The sequence below is a fragment of the Triticum urartu genome, chromosome 6A (assembly GCF_056163025.1).
Source record: "Triticum urartu cultivar PI428250 chromosome 6A, HENAU_Tu73, whole genome shotgun sequence".
NCBI lineage: Eukaryota > Viridiplantae > Streptophyta > Magnoliopsida > Poales > Poaceae > Triticum > Triticum urartu.
The window spans coordinates 35622989-35647513 of record NC_141878.1 but is presented as its reverse complement, the minus strand read 5'-3'; the positions used below and the strand labels follow the sequence as shown (position 1 = coordinate 35647513).

Here is a 24525-nt window from a genome sequence, read left to right as displayed (position 1 = left end):
CGATCCAGGTTGAGCCTGAAGATTCTTCAACAACTTCTTGCCTGTTGAAGTGATGGGGTGAAGGTGGCTCCTCATAGCAGGCATTAACTCGGTCTTCTATTGTCTTCTTAATCATGACAATCCCTTTTTGTCTTCTAAGGCGTCGATGGTACCAAGTAGGTAATCCCTTATGCAATGATATTAACAAGGCATAGTAGAGGTCCAACATGTCGGTTACGTTGATGACAACATCGACACCAAGAGCTGGGGATGAAGAGAACCGTTTTCCTGCTCACTATAGTGAGGCGGACCAAATAGCGAGGTTCTCATCCACCGGTGGTTGCCGATACAACATCGGTAAGCACATGGTTGCTCTATTAGCGGTGCATATCATGATCTTGCATATTCTATGCCCTGATCATCGTAGGCTAAGGTTGCATCATCTTGGGGCAGTGTCAAGGGTGTCACCATCTCTTGGGTCTTCAGGTCCTCATTCCTCGAGGATGTATCTTCTGTTGGTAACGTCTTGTTGTGATGTCGCCATTCTTGTGTTCAGGAGATGTGGGTGAATGTCTTGCAAGGCATCTTCCTTCTAGATTATCCACGAGGATTACAAGGAATCCAGTGGTTAGAGGCATAAGGGTTCTAGCGACCAAAGGTTTTGAAGGGGAAGAGATCAATAAGGAAAGTATACCTTAGTTTTCGAAAAACTGAGAAGGGAAGAGAAGTATAGATACCTCAAAGACTTTGTTAAAACAGGCAAGCAGCCCTTTGACCATATTTATGAAACCCTTTTTATGCATGTCATATAGCACTTTATTAGTGTTGCATCGGAATAATGATGAGATGGTAACCACTTTGATGGGATGCCTCTGTTACTTCCTCGTTGATACTTGCATTGTGCATGACCCTACCTCCTTATGAGGGTTATGCCGGTGGGAGTAGATAGGATGCTAAGTAGTGCTACGCAAAAGGGACGGGTATATGCATGGTCATGGAGACGAAGTATTTTCAAAAGGACTTTTCGAAAACCCCATCGGGTGCCACTTATGCCCGAGGGAGATAATGAGATGGGGGTCCAACTCCTTCGTCAGCAACGCAATCTATCGTCGTAAAATAATACCGAGAAAAATAAGGCAATAATAAAATAGAAAAACCAAAGTGCTCAGAAAAATGTCAACTTATTTCTGTTAAATACTAGGTTGAAAACTAAGAAGGGGAAAATTCCTAGTTTTGGATTTGGAGTTGTATAAGAGGGGATATGGATTTCCAAACAGAGATTAAACTGTTGGGTTTCGTAGTAATTTCAAAAAAATTCCTACGCACACGCAAGATCATGTGATGCATAGCAACGAGAGGGGAGAGTGTTGTCTACGTACCCAACGCAGACCGACTGCGGAAACGCTGACACGACGTAGAGGAAGTAGTCGTACGTCTTCACGATCCAACCGATCAAGCACCGAAACTACGGCACCTCCGAGTTCGAGCACACGTTCAGCTCGATGACGATCTCCGGACTCCGATCCAGCAAAGTGTCGGGGAAGAGTTCCGTCAGCACGACGGCGTGGTGACGATCTTGATGAACTACAGCAGCAGGGCTTCGCCTAAACTCCGCTACAGTATTATCGAGGAATATGGTGGCAGGGGGCACCGCACACGGCTAAGGAATAGATCACGTGGATCAACTTGTGTGTCTAGAGGTGCCCCCTGCCTCCGTATATAAAGGAGCCAAGGGGGAGGGGTGCGGCCAGCCCTATGGAGGCGCAGGAGGAGTCCTACTCCTACCGGGAGTAGGACTCCCCCCCAATCCTATTCCAAATAGGATTCCCAAGGGGGAAAGAGAGAGAGAGAGAGAGGTGGCCGGCCACCTCTCCTAGTCCTAGTTGGACTAGGGGAGGGGGGAGGCGCGCAGCCCACCATGGGCAGCCCCTTTCACCTTTACACTAAAGCCCAATAAGGCCCATATGGCTCCCGGGGGGTTCCGGTAACCTCCCGGTAATCCGGTAAAATCCCAATTTCACCCGGAACACTTCCGATATCCAAACATAGGCTTCCAATATATCAATCTTTACGTCTCGACCATTTCGAGACTCCTCGTCATGTCCGTGATCACATCCGGGACTCCGAACAACCTTCGATACATCAAAATGCATAAACTCATAATATAACTGTCATCGTAACCTTAAGCGTGCGGACCCTACGGGTTCGAGAACAATGTAGACATGACCGAGACACGTCTCCGGTCAATAACCAATAGCGGGACCTGGATGCCCATATTGGCTCCTACATATTCTACGAAGATCTTTATCGGTCAGACCGCATAACAATATATGTTGTTCCCTTTGTCATCGGTATGTTACTTGCCCGAGATTCGATCGTCGGTATCCAATACCTAGTTCAATCTCGTTACCGGCAAGTCTCTTTTCTCGTTCCGTAATACATCATCTCACAACTAACATATTAGTTGTAATGCTTGCAAGGCTTATGTGATGTGTATTACCGAGAGGGCCTAGAGATACCTCTCCGACAATCGGAGTGACAAATCCTAATCTCGAAATACGCCAACCCAACATCTACCTTTGGAGACACCTGTAATGCTCCTTTATAATCACCCAGTTACGTTGTGACGTTTGGTAGCACCCAAAGTGTTCCTCCGGCAAACGGGAGTTGCATAATCTCATAGTCATAGGAACATGTATAAGTTATGAAGAAAGCAATAGCAACATACTAAACGATCGGGTGCTAAGCTAATGGAATGGGTCATGTCAATCAGATCATTCAACTAATGATGTGACCTCGTTAATCAAATAACAACTCATTGTTCATGGTCAGGAAACATAACCATCTTTGATTAACGAGCTAGTCAAGTAGAGGCATACTACTGACACTTTGTTTGTCTATGTATTCACACATGTATTATGTTTCCGGTTAATACAATTCTAGCATGAATAATAAACATTTATCATGATTATAAGGAAATAAATAATAACTTTATTATTTCCTCTAGGGCATATTTCCTTCAGTCTCCCACTTGCACTAGAGTCAATAATCTAGATTACACTGTAATGATTCTAACACCCATGCAGCCTTGGTGCTGATCATGTTTTGCTCGTGGAAGAGGCTTAGTCAACGTGTCTGCAACATTCAGATCCGTATGTATCTTGCAAATCTCTATGTCTCCCACCTGGACTAGATCCCGGATGGAGTTGAAGCGTCTCTTGATGTGTTTGGTCCTTTTGTGAAATCTGGATTCCTTTGCCAAGGCAATTGCACCAGTATTGTCACAAAAGATTTTCATTGGACCCGATGCATTAGGTATGACACCTAGATTGGATATGAACTCCTTCATTCAGACTCCTTCGTTCGCTGCTTCCGAAGCAGCTATGTACTCCGCTTCACATGTATATCCCGCTACGACGCTTTGTTTAGAACTGCACCAACTGACAGCTCCACCGTTTAATGTAAACACGTATCCGGTTTGCGATTTAGAATCGTCCAGATCAGTGTCAAAGCTTGCATCAACGTAACCTTTTACGGTGAGCTCTTTGTCACCTCCATATACGAGAAACATATCCTTAGTCCTTTTCAGGTATTTCAGGATGTTCTTGACCGCTGTCCAGTGATCCACTCCTAGATTACTTTGGTACCTCCCTGCTAAACTTATAGCAAGGCACACATCAGGTCTAGTACACAGCATTGCATACATGATAGATCCTATGGCTGATGCATAGGGAACATCTTTCATATTCTCTCTATCTTCTGCAGTGGTCGGGCATTGAGTCTTACTCAACTTCACACCTTGTAACACAGGCAAGAACCCTTTCTTTGCTTGATCCATTTTGAACTTCTTCAAAATTTTGTCAAGGTATGTGCTTTGTGAAAGTCCAATTAAGCGTCTTGATCTATCTCTATAGATCTTAATGCCTAATATGTAAGCAGCTTCACCGAGGTCTTTCATTGAAAAACTTTTATTCAAGTATCCCTTTATGCTATCCAGAAATTCTATATCATTTCCAATCAGCAATATGTCATCCACATATAATATCAGAAATGCTACAGAGCTCCCACTCACTTTCATGTAAATACAGGCTTCTCCGAAAGTCTGCATAAAACCAAATGCTTTGATCACACTATCAAAACGTTTATTCCAACTCCGAGAGGCTTGCACCAGTCCATAAATGGATCGCTGGAGCTTGCACACTTTGTTAGCTCCCTTTGGATCGACAAAACCTTCCGGTTGCATCATATACAACTCTTCTTCCAGAAATCCATTCAGGAATGCAGTTTTGACATCCATCTGCCAAATTTCATAATCATAAAATGCGGCAATCGCTAACATGATTCGGACGGACTTAAGCATCGCTACGGGTGAGAAGGTCTCATCGTAGTCAATCCCTTGAACTTGCCGAAAACCTTTTGCGACAAGTCGAGCTTTGTAGACAATAACATTACCATCAGCGTCAGTCTTATTCTTAAAGATCCATTTATTCTCAATTGCTTGCCGATCATTGGGCATGTCAACCAAAGTCCATACTTTGTTCTCATACATGGATCCCATCTCAGATTTCATGGCTTCAAGCCACTTTGCGGAATCTGGGCTCACCATCGCTTCTTCATAGTTCGTAGGTTCATCATGATCTAGTAGCATGACTTCCAGAACAGGATTACCGTACCACTCTGGTGCGGATCTTACTCTGGTTGATCTACGAGGTTCAGTAGTATCTTGATCTGAAGTTTCATGATCATTATCATTGGCTTCCTCACTAACTGGTGTAGGTGTCACTGAAACAGTTTTCTGTGATGTACTACTTTCCAGTAAGGGAGCAGGTACAGTTACCTCGTCAAGTTCTACTTTCCTCCCACTCACTTCTTTCGAGAGAAACTCCTTCTCTAGAAAGGATCCATTCTTATCAACGAATGTCTTGCCTTCGGATCTGTGATAGAAGGTGTACCCAACAGTTTCCTTTGGGTATCCTATGAGGACACATTTCTCCGATTTGGGTTCGAGCTTATCAGGTTGAAGCTTTTTCACATAAGCATCGCAGCCCCAAACTTTAAGAAACGACAACTTTGGTTTCTTGCCAAACCACAGTTCATAAGGCGTCGTCTCAACGGATTTTGATGGTGCCCTATTTAACGTGAATGCAGCCGTCTCTAGAGCATAACCCCAAAACGATAGCGGTAAATTAGTAAGAGACATCATAGATCGCACCATATCTAGTAAAGTACGATTACGACGTTCGGACACACCATTACGCTGTGGTGTTCCGGGTGGCGTGAGTTGCGAAACTATTCCACAGTTTTTCAAATGTACACCAAACTCGTAACTCAAATATTCTCCTCCACGATCAGATCGTAGAAACTTTATTTTCTTGTTACGATGATTTTCAACTTCACTCTGAAATTCTTTGAACTTTTCAAATGTTTCAGACTTATGTTTCATTAAGTAGATATATCCATATCTGCTTAAATCATCTGTGAAGGTGAGAAAATAACAATATCCTCCACGAGCCTCAATATTCATCGGACCACATACATCGGTATGTATGATTTCCAACAAATCTGTTGCTCTCTCCATAGTACCGGAGAACGGTGTTTTAGTCATCTTGCCCATGAGGCACGGTTCGCAAGTACCAAGTGATTCATAATCAAGTGGTTCCAAAGGTCCACCAGTATGGAGTTTCTTCATGCGCTTTACACCGATATGACCTAAACGACAGTGCCACAAATAAGTTGCACTTTCATTATCAACTCTGCATCTTTTGATTTCAACATTATGAATATGTGTATTACTACTATCGAGATTCAATAAGAATAGACCACTCTTCAAGGGTGCATGACCATAAAAGATATTACTCATATAAATAGAACAACCATTATTCTCTGATTTAAATGAATAACCGTCTCGCATTAAACAAGATCCAGATATAATGTTCATGCTCAACGCTGGCACCAAATAACAATTATTTAGGTCTAATATTAATCCCGAAGGTAGATGTAGAGGTAGAGTGCCGACCGCGATCACATCGACTTTGGAACCGTTTCCCACGCGCATCGTCACCTCGTCCTTTGCCAGTGCCCATTTATTCCGTAGTCCCTGTTTCGAGTTGCAAATATTAGCAACAGAACCAGTATCAAATACCCAGGTGCTACTGCGAGCTCTAGTAAGGTACACATCAATAACATGTATATCACATATACCTTTGTTCACCTTGCCATCCTTCTTATCCGCCAAATACTTGGGGCAGTTCCGCTTCCAGTGACCAGTCTGCTTGCAGTAGAAGCACTCAGTTTCAGGCTTAGGTCCAAACTTGGGTTTCTTCTCCTAAGAAGCAACTTGCTTGCTGTTCTTCTTGAAGTTCCCCTTCTTCTTCCCTTTGCTCTTTTTCTTGAAACTAGTGGTCTTGTTAACCATCAACACTTGATGCTCCTTCTTGATTTCTACTTCCGCAGCTTTCAGCATTACGAAGAGCTCGGGAATAGTCTTGTTCATCCCTTGCATATTATAGTTCATCACGAAGCTCTTGTAGCTTGGTGGCAGTGATTGGAGAATTCTGTCAATGACGCAATCATCCGGAAGATTAACTCCCAATTGAATCAAGTGATTATTATACCCAGACATTTTGAGTATATGCTCACTGACAGAACTGTTCTCCTCCATCTTGCAGCTATAGAACTTATTGGAGACTTCATATCTCCCAATTCGGGCATTTGCTTGAAATATTAACTTCAACTCCTGGAACATCTCATATGCTCCATGACGTTCAAAACGTCATTGAAGTCCCGATTCTAAGCCGTAAAGCATGGCACACTGAACTATCGAGTAGTCATCAGCTTTGCTCTGCCAGACATTCATAACATCTGGTGTTGCTCCAGCAGCAGGCCTGGCACCCAGCGGTGCTTCCAGGCCGTAATTCTTCTGTGCAGCAATAAGGATAATCCTCAAGTTACGGACCCAGTCCGTGTAATTGCTACCATCATCTTTCAACTTTGCTTTCTCAAGGAACACATTAAAATTCAACAGAACAACAACACGAGCCATCTATCTACAATCAACATACTATCAGGTACTAAGTTCATGATAAGTTTAAGTTCAATTAATCAAATTACTTAAGAACTCCCACTTAGATAGACATCCCTCTAATCTTCTAAGTGATTACGTGATCCAAATCAACTAAACCATAACCGATCATCACGTGAGATGGAGTAGTTTTCAATGGTGAACATCGTTATGTTGATCATATCTACTATATGATTCACGCTTGACCTTTCGGTCTCCGTGTTCCGAGGCCATATCTGCATATGCTAGGCTCGTCAAGTTTAACCTGAGTATTCTGTGTGTGCAAAACTGTCTTGCACCCGTTGTAGATGGACGTAGAGCTTATCACACCCGATCATCACGTGGTGTCTGGGCACGACGAACTTTGGCAACAGTGCATACTCAGGGAGAACACTTCTTGATAATTTAGTGAGAGATCATCTTATAATGCTACCGTCAATCAAAGCAAGATAAGATGCATAAAAAGACAAACATCACATGCAATCAATTTAAGTGATATGATATGGCCATCATCATCTTGTGCTTGTGATCTCCATCTCCGAAGCACCGTCGTGATCACCATCGTCACCGGCGCGACACCTTGATCTCCATCGTAGTATCGTTGTCGTCTCGCCAATCTTATGCTTCCACAACTATCACTACCGCTTAGTAATAAAGTAAAGCATTACATCGCGATTGCATTGCATACAATAAAGCGACAACCATATGGCTCCTGCCAGTTGCCGATAACTCGGTTACAAAACATGATCATCTCATACAATAAAATTTAGCATCATGCCTTGACCATATCACATCACAACATGCCCTGCAAAAACAAGTTAGACGTCCTCTACTTTGTTGTTGCAAGTTTTACGTGGCTGCTACGGGCTTAAGCAAGAACCAATCTCACCTACGCATCAAAACCACAACGATAGTTTGTCAAATAGACTCCGTTTTAACCTTCGCAAGGACCGGGCGTAGCCATACTTGGTTCAACTAAAGTTGGAGAGACAGTCGCCCGCAAGCCACCTGTGTGCAAAGCACGTCGGGGGAACTGGTCTCACGTAAGCGTACGCGTAAGGTTGGTCCGGGTCGTCTCGTCCAACAATGCCGCCGAACCAAAGTATGACATGCTGGTAGGCAGTATGACTTATATTGCCCACAACTCACTTGTGTTCTACTCGTGCATATAACATCAACATAAATAACCTGGCTCGGATACCACTGTTGGGTTTCGTAGTAATTTCAAAAAAATTCCTACGCACACGCAAGATCATGTGATGCATAGCAGCGAGAGGGGAGAGTGTTGTCTACGTACCCAACGCAGACCGACTGCGGAAGCGCTGACACGACGTAGAGGAAGTAGTCGTACGTCTTCACGATCCAACCGATCAAGCACCGAAACTACGGCACCTCCGAGTTCGAGCACACGTTCAGCTCGATGACGATCCCTGGACTCCGATCCAGCAAAGTGTCGGGGAAGAGTTCCGTCAGCACGACGGCGTGGTGACGATCTTGATGAACTACAGCAGCAGGGCTTCGCCTAAACTCCGCTACAGTATTATCGAGGAATATGGTGGCAGGGGGCACCGCACACGGCTAAGGAATAGATCACGTGGATCAACTTGTGTGTCTAGAGGTGCCCCCTGCCTCCGTATATAAAGGAGCCAAGGGGGAGGGGTGCGGCCAGCCCTATGGAGGTGCAGGAGGAGTCCTACTCCTACCGGGAGTAGGACTCCCCCCCCCCCCAATCCTATTCCAAATAGGATTCCCAAGGGGGAAAGAGAGAGAGGTGGCCGGCCACCTCTCCTAGTCCTAGTTGGACTAGGGGAGGGGGGGAGGCACGCAGTCCACCATGGGCAGCCCCTTTCACCTTTCCACTAAAGCCCAATAAGGCCCATATGGCTCCCGGGGGGTTCCGGTAACCTCCCGGTAATCCGGTAAAATCCCAATTTCACCCGGAACACTTCCGATATCCAAACATAGGCTTCCAATATATCAATCTTTACGTCTCGACCATTTCGAGACTCCTCGTCATGTCCGTGATCACATCCGGGACTCCGAACAACCTTCGGTACATCAAAATGCATAAACTCATAATATAACTGTCATCGTAACCTTAAGCGTGCGGACCCTACGGCTTCGAGAACAATGTAGACATGACCGAGACACGTCTCCGGTCAATAACCAATAGCGGGACCTGGATGCCCATATTGGCTCCTACATATTCTACGAAGATCTTTATCGGTCAGACCGCATAACAATATATGTTGTTCCCTTTGTCATCGGTATGTTACTTGCCCGAGATTCGATCGTCGGTATCCAATACCTAGTTCAATCTCGTTACCGGCAAGTCTCTTTTCTCGTTCCGTAATACATCATCTCACAACTAACATATTAGTTGTAATGCTTGCAAGGCTTATGTGATGTGTATTACCGAGAGGGCCCAGAGATACCTCTCCGACAATCGGAGTGACAAATCCTAATCTCGAAATACGCCAACCCAACATCTACCTTTGGAGACACCTGTAATGCTCCTTTATAATCACCCAGTTACGTTGTGACGTTTGGTAGCACCCAAAGTGTTCCTCCGGCAAACGGGAGTTGCATAATCTCATAGTCATAGGAACATGTATAAGTTATGAAGAAAGCAATAGCAACATACTAAACGATCGGGTGCTAAGCTAATGGAATGGGTCATGTCAATCAGATCATTCAACTAATGATGTGACCTCGTTAATCAAATAACAACTCATTGTTCATGATCAGGAAACATAACCATCTTTGATTAACGAGCTAGTCAAGTAGAGGCATACTAGTGACACTTTGTTTGTCTATGTATTCACACATGTATTATGTTTCCGGTTAATACAATTCTAGCATGAATAATAAACATTTATCATGATTATAAGGAAATAAATAATAACTTTATTATTGCCTCTAGGGCATATTTCCTTCATAAACTGCTCAAATTTGAATTTAAATTTGAATAGTACATAAAAGTGGGTTGGATTTGAATGAAAATTGCACCATTAAATAGGTGGGGTTTTTACAAGATTTTAGGAACTGGAATTGTTGGCCAATAAGATCTCTCCCATTCAAGAAGTATACCTCCGCATCAAAGACCACGCATATCTGTAAACCACTTCTCTCAAAGGAACCAAGCATTTCCATGTCAAAGGGAAGCTCACACCAAGATTTATCGGCCCTCTCCAAGATCACTGCAAGACAAAGAATAGACGGCTACCAGCTAGAGTTATCACCTGAGTCACCCACTGTGCACAACGTTTTTCCACACGACACCACTCTGGAAACGTTTCCAACTTCCTAACTAGCCCGGTCTCTACAAGGACATTGACCACGAGCCATCGACCTCCAGCCCAATATGACCTACGCGAGAGACCCCAATTGCAACCTGGATCAAGCAGGACGACAAACACGAAGCCATGCCATCGAGTACTTCAAGGTTCAATGGAGCACCAAACGGAAGCAGAAGCAGTATGAGGACGTGAAGACTACCCCAAATCCAAGTTTCCATATTCCTTTCCGCGCCTAGTCTGGGAATCTCGGGGACGAGATTCTTGTAAGGGGGGTAGGTCTGTCACACCCTGATTTTCAGGCCACTACACTTAAGCTAACAATCATGATAAAATGTGGTTTGACAAAAAAAAATTGAGTGTTTTGGACCTTGCCTTGATTTGGATTTTTGTCTGTTGTTTGCAAGTGCTCTAAAAATCAAATAAATCCTCCAACTCCTATACTACATCTCCTTGATCCAAACTCTTGAACCAATGATCATGCCATGTGTATAGAGCAATATAGTATTTTCTTACAAAAATAATTTGGCCAAAAAAAGTATTTTCAAAAATTAGTTTTCCAAAACCCCTGAATTGAGGTTTGCACTGCAAGTACTTGATTTGGGGTGTGAAAAATCTTTCAAAAGGTATATTTGAACCCTATTAGATATAGGACTCCCATAAACCACAAAAATATAATTTTAAAAGTTATTTTCCTATTTTATTTAAAAGCTTTTTCTTAAGGCCAGAAATGGTCTTTAATAGGGAAAAATTATTTTATTGTTTCAAAAATATTTGACAAAAATCATGGAGACTCAATGGACATATATTGTCCATATATAAGAGTTTCAACACATGGTCATGTTCAAAATATTGGTCAAATCCCTCAAAAACCCTTTCTAGATATTTCAAGCTTTTGAAATATTTACAAAGGAAATATTCCCCAAAAATTCCAAGAAAATTCTAGCATGTAACATATGACATGTTTGATGCTATTGACAAGTCTCATGTCATGGAGAACAGAATAACCCCATGAAACCCTCTCAAAACCACTTCTGTCCTTTTTCAAATTTGAACAACTCTACATTGCCAAGTGTGTCCTTTTGATATGAATTTTTGTGGACATGTTCAAATCCTCAAATGATGACACTACACCAAGTGGTGCATCAAGGAGAATAGATTTGCATGAATAAATCTTGGCAAAGCCATTTCTGTTGATTTCTAGGGTTTACCAAAGTTACATTGGCTACTTTGCCCAAATGAGCTCAAACTTGGTGGAACATCCTACTTCTATGTGCCATTCCATCCTGTTAATTCTCATGGCAAGTGGAATTAATTTTCTTGCCCAAACCAACAACAAACACCTTTTGCCATTTTCCCAAAGTCATCATTTTGACCTCTTCCACTAATCTCCTTGAGCTCAACTTTTTACCACATCTCCTCCTAGTCTTCTCCTATCTCCAGTAACTCTTCCCTAGCCTCAGCTCAATTATTTTGGGGGTGAAACCCATCTCTTTCTCTCTCTGTTTACCCATGGCAACTCCTCCTCTCTCTCTCTCATTTCTATATGCTGCCCCCTACCTAGCTCCTGACCACTCTAGAGCATCCAAGGAAGATCCAGGACACAAGTGGACATGCCCCTAACCTTTTAAAATGGCCATGCCGACCATATGCATGCTCTGGAGCACGCTACAGTGCGCCCTTGCACTGTAGCTGCCCTCTGCCCGATGCCTCCGACCACCTCGGCCCTCCCCCGCACGCCTGCCGACGCGCCTCGACGTCCGCAGCACGCTACACCCCTGTCCCCCTCCTCCTTCTCCCTCCTCCTGCCCCTGCTCGCACGCGCGCCGGCCGCGCGAGTACACCAGTGAGCAAGCTCACACGCGCGGTGCCCCTGGCCCCCTGCTCTCTCTCTTCTCTCCCCTAGCTCTGGACCGAATCCAGGAACGCCCCAGACACACCGCGACGAGCTCCTGTGACCCGTGGTGACAGCAACGAGCTCGCCGGCGCACGAGTCCTCGGTGGACCGTCGCCCGCCTATTTAAAGGCCTCCCCGAGCCCTCCTCTCCTCACCACTCGCCCTCTCTCCCTCCCAGAGACCCACGGGACGAAGCCAAACCTCTCCCTGAGCCCTCCGTCCACCTCCAAGGCCGGAGCCGAGCCGCCGGCCTCCACCTAAATTCAGCCGAGCCCGAGCTCTTCTCCCTCTCCTCTCTCCACCAGCAGGCTCCCCTGAGCAAGGCGGAGCTCCCACGCTCTTTCCCTCGTCCGAGGACGCACCGTAGCGTCGTGCCCAATCTCGCCCGATGCCACCGTCCGCCGGCATCCAAGCCGCCGTCGCCTCGACCATCCCCGGTAACCGTGGCATACACGAATGGATGCGCGCTCGACGCCGAGCTCATCCATAGCCAGAGCGTCGCCAGAGGTGCTCCGTAGCGCCGACAGTCGCCGTCGGGGCTCTCTGCTCCCTCGGTCAGGCAAGCGCGCGGGAGGAAGAGGAAGACGAAGGCCCTGCAGGCGGGCCCCGCTCGTCAGTGGCCCAGCCACCGGGCCACGCTGGCAAGTGGAGGCGGGTTCGCCCCCTCTCGCGTAACCGCGGTGAAGGCGCACTTCGCATGGGCGCCTTCGACGTTGCCTCGGTCACCCCGTGCGGCCATTCGGCTGGGCCGGCCCACGGCCTATCTGCCGCCCCGTGTGCAGGATAAGGTTAAAACCTTATTTCCTTTTTCTTTTTCCAGTCAGCTTCAAAAATCCACAAACAATTCAAATTAACTCCAAATCTGATGATTCAAATTTCTAGTAGTTCCTAAAATCATGCCCTATCACATGGTGCTTTTTGCACATTTTTCTAGCACATTTCCCTTCACACATATTAAATAAATCCTATTTTCTTATTTCTGTGCTGAACTTTAGAAAATCACAGAGAGCCCATTTTTGATCCAAATTCCATGATTCAAAATCCTAGGTGTCTATAAGTTCAAAACTTAGTTTTTGAACATTTTTACTAATACTTTCTGTATCACCTCAAATAATGGTCTATTTCTTCATATATAAACAACTTTGCAAATTCATAGGAAAATCATTTCAACTCCAAATCCAGTGAGACCAATTCCTAGATGCTTCTAAAATCATCCTTTGTTAAATGGGTGCCTTTGCTCATTTTTCAAAAATATGTTTCTATACACTTCTTGCAATTCCATAAACCCCTTGATTCCATCATATCGAAATGTTTAGAAATATTCATTGATCCACTTCCAATGAAATCACTTTGGTCATTCCTCATATGACCAGAGGTATCCAATAAAAGTCAACTTCATATTTTTAGAGCACATTTATTCTTGCCTTGTTGCGTTGCTTATTATGGTTGTTTTCGACGATAGTTGACGAAGTAGACGAAATGCTCGGAGATGGACTAGAGATATTTGAAGACCTTGAATACTTTGAAGACCAAGGCAAGCAGCCCTTTGACCATGTCTATGAAACCCTTTTTATGCATGTCATATAGCACTTTTATTGCTTGCATCGAGGTCATGATAAAACGGTGGCCAATTGAGGTGGTGCCTCCGTTGACACTTGCATGATGCATGACCCTACCTTTCTATGAGGGTTATGCCGGTGGAAGTAGATAGGATGCTAAGTAGTTGCTACGCAAAGTAGATCAAGGATATGAATGCGTCTGCAACAAGTATCAGGAGGTTACAGACATCAACATCGGGATAGAGTTGTGAACAACTCATACTCAAGCTCATCGTGACTTCCTCATGAATCACGTCAACAGATTTACCAAACGGTCAGAGCCCATGGCCGTCGTCGTCTACCTCTGTACAGGGGCGACGGCGAGCTCGCCGGCGTCGATACAAGGCACGGGAGGGTGCGTGGGTGGTACCGTTGTGCTCAGGGAGGATCCGCCGTTCGGATGGAGGTGGAGGTGGTCGCCGGGGTGGCCTGGTTCACCGGCGACGAGGTTCATGGCGGAGGAGCTTCGGGCGTAGACGGCTCCGGCCGTTTCCAGCTGCAAAAGAGGCGGGGAAGAAGGGGGAAATGGTCAGGGGTGCTCGGGGGTTCCAGACCGAGGCAGAGGAGGAGCAGGGGAGGCCTGTACCGTGGGATCGACGGAGACCCGAGGCGGCGGAGCTCGAGCTCGATCTCGAGCTCGGGCTCGTCTGGAGAGGGGTGAGTGGTGTAGGGGGGTGTTTAGGGGAGTGATAGAGCGAGTGGTGAGGAGAGGGGGGCTCGGGGAGGCCTTTAAGTAGGCGAGCCACGGCTCACCGTAGACCCGTGCGCCGGCGAGGTCCTGCTCGTTGCCACAGGGCTCAGGAGGAGCTGGCGCCGTGTCTGGGGTGTTCCTGGGCGTGGACTACGCCGAGGGGAGCTAAGGGAGAGAGCGGGGAGGGGTCAGAGACGCACGCATGTGAGCCGCACCATTGGCGCGCTTGGGCGGCCTCTGTTTGCTAGCGCGGAGGCGCGGGGAGGAGGAGAGAGGAAGGGGACAGCGCCGTGGCATGTTGCAGACGTCGAGGCGCATCGTCGGGCGCGCTGGGGAGGCCCGAGGTGGCCGGAGGCGGTTGGAAGGGGGCGGCTACAGTGCGGGAGCGCACTGTAGCGCGCTCCAAAGCGCCCAAATGGCATGCCATGGCATAAAAAAGGGGAAGTGGGCGCGGCCACTTGTGTCCAGTAGTGCTAGGGAGTAGTAAAGAAAGGGGAGGAAGCATTGGATGCCATGGATGGCCACTGGAGTGAGGAGGGAGGTGAGGAAGAGGGGTACAGGGGCTGTCCAGAGGGGTAAATGAAGTGGTTTCACCCCTCCATCATTGAGCTGAGGTGCAGCCATTGTTACTGGAGGTAGAGGAGGTCTAGGAGGGGCTGTGGTAAAAAGTTGAGCTCAAGGAGAATAGTTTTAGTGGTCAAAATGGTGTTTTTGGAAAAATGGCAGAAGGTGTTTGTTGTTGGTTTGGGAAATGAAATGAACTCCAATAGCCATGATACTTAACAGGATGGAATGACACTTAGAATTAGGGTGTGCCACCAAATTTGAGCTTATTTGGGAAAAGTTGCCAGTGTAACTTTGGTAAACCCTAGAAATCAACAGAAATGGGTTTTCCAAGATCTAGTCATGCAAATCCATTCTCCTTGATGCACCACTTGGTGTAGTGTCATCATTTGGGGATTTGAACATGCTCACAAAAGTTGAGGTCAAGGAGAGAAATTTGGTAGTACAAACTTGCTCAAATTAGGTTCTGAACAAAAAGGGTTATGGGGAATTTTGGTGGACCAAAATGACCTTGATTGAAGTGAGGCTTTGCAAGATCATCACAATATGAATTTGTGACTTGCTGGATTTTTCTTGGATGTTTATGGAAATATTTCCTGTAGAAATATTTCAAATCCTTGAAATGAGCAGAAATGGTTTTGGGAGGTTTTGTCCAATATTTTGAACATGACCATGTGTTGAAACTCTTATATATGGGAAATATATGCCCACTGAGTTTCCCTGATTTTTGTCAAATATTTTTGAATCAATAAAATAATTTTTCCCTATTAAAGACCATTTCTGGCCTTAAGAAAAAGCCTTTAAATAAAATAGGAAAATAACTTTTAAAATTATATTTTTGGGTTTTATGGGAATCCTATATCTAATAGGTTTCAAATATACCATTTGATATATTTTTCATACCCCAAATCAGGTACTTGTAGTGCAAACCTCAATCCAGGGGTTTTTGGAAAACTAATTTTTGAAAAATACTTTTTGCCAAATTATTTTTGTAAGAAAATACTATATTGCTCTATACACATGGCATGATCATTGGGCAGAAGTTTGGGGCAAGGAGATGAAGTATAGAAGGTGGAGTTGTGTTGACTTTAAAGAGCACTTGAAAACACAGAGAGAAAACCAACTCCAAATAAAAGCCAAATAATGCAAAAGTTTTTGTTGGTCCAAATTTTCATGCTTTAATAATGCAAATGAAGTGTTACAAAATGCAGGGTGTGACAGACCTACCCCCCTTACAAGAATCTCGTCCCCGAGATTCCTAAACTAGGCTTTAAAGAGATATGGAAACTCGTATCTAAGGTAGTCTTCACGTTCCCAGGTTGCTTCTGCTTCAGTGTGGTTGCTCCACTGGACCTTGAGGTACTTGATCGTGCGGCTTCGAGTGCGTCGCTCAGCCTCATCCAAAATACAGATGGGTCTCTCACGGTAGGTCAAATTGGGCTGAAGGTCAATGGCTTGGTGATTGACGTCCTTGTAAAGATCAGGTTTGTCTGGAACTTGGAGACACTTCCGGAGTTGTGACACATGGAATACGTTGTGCACATCAGATAGATCAGGTGGCAGTTCCAACTGGTAAGCCACTTCTCCACGTCGTGCGGTGATCTCGAAGGGGCCGATAAATCTTGGTGCGAGCTTTCCCTTAACGTGGAAACGCTTGGTTCCCTTAAGAGGAGTTACTCGCAGGTATACATGGTCTCCGACTTGGAAGTCTACTTGCCGGCGACGAGTGTCGGCATAGCTCTTTTGCCTGGACTTAGTGGTCTTCAGTTGCTCTCTGACTAGCTGAACTTGCTCTTCTGCTTCACGGAGGATATCGGGCCCAAATACTAGTCCTTCTCCGGTTTCTGACCAATTGAGGGGTGTGCAGCACTTCCGGCCGTACAATACCTCAAATGGTGCCATCTGGAGGCTTGACTGATAACTATTGTAGGAGAACTCGGCAAAAGGGAGGCAATCTTCCCACCTAGCTCCATATGCTAAGACACAGGCTCGGAGCATGTCTTCGAGTAACTGATTCACTCATTCTGTCTGACCTCCGGTCTATGGGTGGAAAGCAGTGCTGAAGGACAACTTGGTCCCCATGGCCTCTTGGAACTTCTTCCAAAACCTTGAGGTAAACTGGGTTCCTCGATCTAACACAATCTCCTTGGGAACACCATGAAGGCTTACGATTCTGTTGATGTATAGAGTCGCTAGCTGGTTGCCATCATAGGTAGTCTTCACAGGAATGAAATGGGCTACTTTAGTCAAATGATCGACTATGACCCAGATGGAGTCATGTCCCTTGTTTGACCTAGGTAGTCCAGTGATGAAATCCATTCCGACTTTATCCCATTTCCACTCGTGAACCTTGAGTGGTTGGAGCAATCCAGCAGGTCGCTGATATTCAGCTTTGACCCTTTGGCATACATCACACTTTGCAACATAGGTGGCAATCTCCCTTTTCATGCCATGCCACCAGAATCTTTCCTTCAGGTCTTGATACATCTTGGTTCCTCCAGGGTGGATGGAATACGGGGTGTCATGAGCTTCTTGCAAGATCAACTTCTTGAGCTCAATCTTGTTGGGTACGCAAATGCGATTCCCAAACCACATGATTCCTTGCTCATCCTCTGAGAATCCTGGGGTCTGATTTTCAGCTGGTAGTACCCAGATCTGAGATCAATCTTGGAGAACACCTTGGCCCCATTGAGTTGATCAAACAGATCTTCAATCTTGGGAAGTGGATACTTGTTCTTGATTGTAACTTCATTGAGGGAGCGGTAGTCAATGCATAAGCGGATGGTACCGTCCTTCTTTGCCACAAACAGAACAGGTGATCACCAAGGGGAGGCACTAGGGCGGATAAATCCCTTCCTCAACTGCTCTTCCAGTTGCTTCTTCAATTCTACTAACTCTTCCGATCCCATTCTATAAGGCTTCTTATAGATGGGTCCCGCTACGGGTATGAGTTCGATGATGAACTCAATGTCTCGGTCAGGAGGCATTCCCGGTAGCTCATCAGGAAAGACATCGGGGTATTCGCATACTACCGGCACTTGCTCCAATCCAACTTCTAACAGAGAGTTGACTTGGTTGGCTTGAGCAAAGGAGGGGTTGGAGGCAACCTTAACTTCGACTCCTTGGTCATTGGTCACAGTGACGGTCCGGTTGGCACAATCTAACAAGCCTTGGTGCTTGATGAGCCAATCCATTCCTAAGATCACATCCAAGCCTTGCGATCTTAAGATGATAAGATCTGCTTGGAAGTCTACCCCATTAATGACAATCCCGACTCCTTTACATCCTATCTTGGCTCTCATCTCTGCTCCGGGGGTTTGTACCACCATAGGGTTATTCAGGGGTGTAGGGATCATGCCACTTTTTAATGCAAACTTTTGGGTGACAAATGAATGCGTGGCTCCAGAATCAAACAAGATAGTTGCAGGTGCTGAGTTGACAAGGACCGTACCCAACACGACGTCCGGGTCTTCCTGGGCTTCTTCTGCAGTGACATGATTCACACGACCCTTGCCGTTGTTGGACAGGTTGCGGGGAGCTTGGTTCCTTGGTGGCATTCCACGGCCTTGTCCTGGGTTCTGCGCATTGGGGCGCGGGGCGTCGAGCTTCTTGTTGGGGCAATGCTTGGAGTAGTGTCCTGCCTGACCACATCCGAAGCAAGTGACTTGATTGGGGTTGCTGCTCTTGCCGGCATTGTTATTGGGGTTGTTGTAAGCTGGCCTGGGGTTGCCACACTGCTGAGGTGGATAGTTGGTGCGGGGTGCAGGAGCTCTAGGCTGATGATAGGTTGGCTTGACCGGGGCTGGCTGCCACGGGCGAGGCTTCTGGTTGCTGGAGCTACCCTTGCTGATCATCTTGCTCTTACGGGTATCATCCAAAGCACGTTGCTTGTCCTCAAGCATGAGTGCCTTGTTCACCAGATCAGGAAAGGTCGGGCAGTCACACACAACAAGCGAGTACTGCAGAGTCTGGTTAAGGCCTTCCATGAAGCGCTCCCTTTTGGCAGCATCAGTGCCGACATCTTCAGGGGCATACCTTGAGAGAACACTGAACTTCTGCATGTACTCCTTGACAGTGCTACTACCTTGCTTCAGGGCTCGAAACTCACGCTTCTTGATGGCCATGATTCCGGAGGGAATGTGGGCCTTGCGGAATTCTGCCCTGAAGTCATTCGAAGTGATGTTTCGCTCAACATGCATGGCCTTGAATCCATCCCACCAAGCTCTAGCAGCTCCCCCGAGACAGTGAGCAGCATATGCCACCTTCTCACGGTCCTCAGTGCATCCGACTAGTTCCAATAGATCCTCAATGGTGCGGACCCAGTCATCGGCATCCAGGGGTTCAGCAGTCTCGATGAAGGTGGGTGGTGCATGCTTCTTGAACTCCACCAACGTGGAACGCCCATTGCCGTTTCCCACCGGCTGGCGATTGACAGCTTGAGCAATCATCTGGAGGGCTGTGGTGTTGGCTTGGCGTTCCTCTCGGAAGGCTTGGAGAAGCTGAGCCATGTCCATGCTTGGAGGTGGTGGCAGTGGTGGAGTTTGTCCTTGGGTTTGGTCCTGACTGGCTCCTTCTCCGGCTTCTTGCTGCTGGGTGGAGGTACCAGTACGAGTTACAACATGCATCCTGTTGGAGCGGTCAAGGTCTCATGATTGGGAAAGATGGGGAAAGCAATATAGATGGGACGCCTAGTAAGGGGGTTGGTATGACACTAATTGTTTTCATGCAAGGGCCAAAAGGCCAAACACATTCATTAAAATCCAAATGGGTGATGTAGTCGCTTACAAGTTCCCGAAGGAAAGTATGACGTCCATCAAACACATCAAAAGAAAACACAATACTACATGCTTTCATATGAACCATTACAAGGACTCGACTTCGCATAGGGGTACACGACCTATCCTATCGTAGGGGTTACTAACGGGTATATCCGGGTTGTGAATGATGCCTAAGTGGTGGAATGCTCGGTCGCGTAGTCTGGCTCTTCTGGGTCTTCCTCCTCGTCATCGGTGGCCTGACTTTTCTCTTCACTTGAAGGGGTGGGGGAGTGGAGGAGATCAACACGGCGTTTCTTTGCCGGTGGTGCGAAGAGCTCGCGGTATTCCTTTGCGCTCATCCGGTGTTGCTGTGGTGGTTCTCCATTCCTTGGGGGTCTTCCGCCTCTATATGCGATTGCGGGTTGTCCAGGGGGAGCACCTTCCTTCTTGATCCTATCCGTCTTCCCTTGTTCTTGAAGAAGAAGTGCCTTGGTCTCATGAAGTTCCTTTCGGAGTTCCATTGATTCAGAGGCCAAGTGTTGTGCCAAACTATCGGCACAAAGGCTGAAGTAGGTCTGGAATCGGAGTGGAAGTCCTTCTTCTAATGGTGGAGCTGGTGCACTGCTCTCATCCTCACCTTCCTTCCGATAAGGCAAGAAGCGGGTTGCCAACTCGTCTGCCATCTCTGGAAGGAGGTCTCGGAGGCGGGTGAGTGCCTTGAGGGTTGCCGTCTCGACGGAAAGAACCAGTGTTGCCATCTGGGGTCCCTCGAAGAACCAGCTTGTTGGAGAGTCATTAGCCTTCACGATCACTTCCACATGATACTCCGTCTCGGTGTCATTGATCCAATGCTCATGGTAGGTGAAAATGGGGGCTCGGTGAAACTGGCACTTTTTGAGGCTATCCTCGAGAAGCACGGGAAATCCGGTGGTCAGGAAGTCTTCAGGTACGGCAGCCATCTACAAAGGTTGAATGGGAGAGGTCAATAAGGGAAATATATCTTGGGTGGGGTAAGCTTTAGAAGAGAAGTTTAGATGGTCTCAAGCTAACTAATGCCCATGCTAACTAAGGCTTCCTACAGTCAGGATGGCTCTGATACCAGCTCTGTGGGGACCCCGACTCATAAGTCGTGATCATCGAATGCACATGTACAATGATCCCAGAGATCAATGCTCACTGAACACACAGAAGCTGTATAACAAGAGTCTTACATCCATACATACTATATAACACAAGTAGGACCATTATGGTCAAGTCTTGATTATAACATTGCAGCGGAAATCTTCGTCGATAACTTGGACCCATGCCATCTGCCTTAACCCTACAGGCATTCTGACTGGGAAGCGTCCTAGCTCGCATGTTCGTCACCGAAGTATTCTTCATCATATCCTGTTCTTTCATGCCTGGCCAATAAAATAACCAGTGGCAAGCCAATGAGTACTTTGAATGTACTCGCAAGCAACCCATGTTTTGGTTCAAGATACAACAATGCATGATATAGGTAAATTTTTGCGGAAAGCTAGTTTTTGAGTGCAATGACATGTTCAACAACTTGTAAGACATGCATCAGGAGAATTCAATTAACCATGAGGATAGGTTACAAATATCAACATAAATAGAGTGGGCATCAACCCAACTCAATCACGTCAAGTCCTTTGACTTGACCCAAAGTAGTTCTTCCCACTTATCCAAACACACACACTAGTTTGTAAACATGTGGACGTAGTTTAAGCAGCACCGCCCAACTGTCCTTGACCGTGGACACGGCTATTCGAATAGTTTTACACTCTGCAGAGGTTGCACACTTTACCCACAAGATCCGGGGAACTTCTGTGTCATCCACGACCCGCGATACCTCAAGTACTCGGGGTAAGCACCCGATCACTATCTTTCCCTAGACGACACTAACAAGGAGTCCACTCGTTGTTCCATATCCTCACGATGTACATCATACGAGACTCACGCGAGATCGTAACATCCGAGAGGGGACACAACGGTGTATCCGGTGCCCTGTGAAAACAATCATGGCCGCCCTACCTGGCACGACCCCATCCCGAGAGAGCGCACCAACAACTCTCCCATCACTAGTAATGTGGGCTCCAAACTAGTATCGGCCTAGGTAATCAATAATGCCCTTTCCCATATAAGGGTAGAGTGGTTGCGCATGTAAGGTTGGGACAGTCGACAAATCTTAAATCTAATCCGTTTTCGAAAACAACACACACCCTTGCCTCGGTACACCACTTCGTCATCAAGTGGTTACCCATCTCATTATCTCCCTCGGGCATAAGTGGCACCTGACGGGGTTTTCGAAAAGTCCTTTTGAAAATACTTCGTCTCCATCACCATGCATATACCCGTCCCTTTTGCGTAGCACTACTTAGCATCCTATCTACTCCCACCGGCATAACCCTCATAAGGAGGTAGGGTCATGCACAATGCAAGTATCAACGAGGAAGTAACAGAGGCATCCCATCAAAGTGGTTACCATCTCATCATGATTCCGATGCAACACTAATAAAGTGCTATATGACATGCATAAAAAGGGTTTCATAAATATGGTCAAAGGGCTGCTTGCCTGTTTTAACAAAGTCTTCGAGGTCTTCAAATAGCTCTGGTCCAACTCCAAGCATTTCGTCTACTTCGTCAACTATCGTTGAAAGCAACCATAATAAGCAACACAACCAGGCAGAAATAAAAGTGCTCCAAAAATATTGATTTGACTTTTCTAGGATACCTCTGGTCATGTGAGGAATGACCAAAGTGATTTCATTGGAATTGGATCAATGGATATTTCTAAACATTTTGATATGATGGAATCAAGGGGTTTGCAAGAAGTGTAGAGAAACATATTTTTGAAAAATGAGCAAAGGCACCCATTTAACAAACCATGATTTTAGAAGCATCTAGGAGTTGGTTTCACTGGAGTTGGAGTTGAAATGATTTTCCTATGAATTTGCAAAGTTGACAAATATGAAGAAATAGACCATTATTTGAGGTGATACAGAAAGTATTAGTAAAAATGTTCAAAAACTAAGTTTTGAACTTATAGACACCTAGGATTTTGAATCATGGAATTTGGATCAAAAATGGGCTCTCTGTGATTTTCTAAAGTTTACCAAAGGAATGGAAAAATAGGATTTGCTAATTATTTGTGAAAGAAATATTTCTGTAAAAATGTGCAAGTAGCACCATGTGATAGATCATGATTTATGGAGCTACTAGAAATTTGAATCATTGGATTTGGAGCTCTGTTGAATTATTTATGGATTTTTGAAGTTGACTTGAAAAAGAAAAAGACAAAGGATTTACCTAAATGGGCCGGATCTGGGCGGCGGTTGGGCGCACCGGGCGAGATATAGTGGCAGGGCGCCACTGGGCTGGCCCGGCGGCTCGGCTGCGCGGGCAGAGGTGGTGACGCCAAAGGCGTACTGCGGGAGGGCGCGACCCAGCGGGGTAAGCGGATCGGACCGAAGCCGTTTCCACTTAACCCGACTGGTGGGCCGGCTCGGTCGCCTCTGCCGCTGACGGGCGGGCCCCCTGCCAGCTGGCGGGGCGGTCGTCCTCTACCTCCCGCTCGAGGCTGAGCAGGGGAGGCAGAGCGCACGCCGGCGCTCGTCCGACGATAGCCGACACCTCCGGCCGTCTCCCGCGGCGCTCCGCCTATGGGCGAGCTCAGTGCGGAGCGGGGCATCTGCTGGTGCAGGTCACGGCCGCCGGAGGGGGCCGAGGTGACCGCAGCTTTGACGGTGGCGGGGGAGGTCGTCGGCCATCCGTGGCTCTCGGCGTTCGAGCATCCCTGCGACGGTTCGAGGAGGTGGGGAGGTTCGCCGGACCACGGGGAGCTTTTGTGTGGAGGAAAGGGAGGGAGGTGAGCTCGGTGTTGCTCGAATTTGAGCGAGCCGAAGCGGCGGCCGTGCGGTGGTTGGAGGAGAAGGAAGGTGCAGGAGGAGGATCAGGCTACTCGAGGAGGTTGCTGGGGGAAGAGGGAGTGAACCGAGGCCAGAGAGGGCTCGGGGGTGGCCTTTTATGGCGGGGCGATGATGCACCATGAGCTCATGCGCCGGCGAGGCTGTTGCCATCGTTGCAAGTCATGGGGGCGCGCGTGGGCGTGTCTGGGGTGCTCATGGGGTTGGTCTAGGGCGAGGGGAGAGAAGAGAGATAGCGGGGAAGGGCCAGTGCATCGCGCGTGTGAGGCTGCCCATTGGAGCGCTCGGGCGGCCGGCGCGCGTGCGAGCTGGGCAAGAGGAGGGAGAAGGAGGAGGGGGGCTGACCGTCTTGCGTGTCCCAGACGCCGAGGCGGCCTCGGGGGACACAAGGGGAGGGCCCTAGGTGGTCAGAAGCCTCGGGCAGGACGCGGCTACAGTGCTCTGGTGCACTGTAGCACGCTCCAGAGCACGCATATGGCTGGCATTGGCATCTTTTTGGCGCCCAGGGCGTGGTCACTAGTATCTAGGGGGTCAGGGGAGGAGTAAACAAATGGGTGGTGGCCTTGGGTGCCCTGGTGAGCCAGTAGGAGAGGAGAGAGGGAGAAGAAGAGGGAGAGAGGGGCTGTCCAGGGAGGTAAATGGGGGTATTTTACCCCTCAATCATTGAGAAATGGCCAGGGGAGAGTTACTGGAGGTAGGAGAAGGCTAGGAGGAGCTGTGGTAAAAAGTTGAGCTCAAGGAGATTAGTGGAAGA

At 47.0% G+C, this 24525-nt stretch overlaps 1 protein-coding gene across 1 annotated transcript; it reads right to left on the bottom strand.

Moving 5' to 3' along the window:
* Positions 1–17625: 17625 nt before the first annotated feature.
* LOC147963593 (uncharacterized) lies at positions 17626–19599 on the bottom strand. The gene is made up of 2 exons (XM_087529631.1): positions 18118–19599; positions 17626–17880 (listed from the first exon to the last, which is right to left on the bottom strand). The coding sequence occupies exons 1-2, from the start codon at positions 19597–19599 to the stop codon at positions 17626–17628; spliced, it is 1737 nt and encodes a 578-aa protein (XP_087385757.1).
* Positions 19600–24525: the final 4926 nt, after the last annotated feature.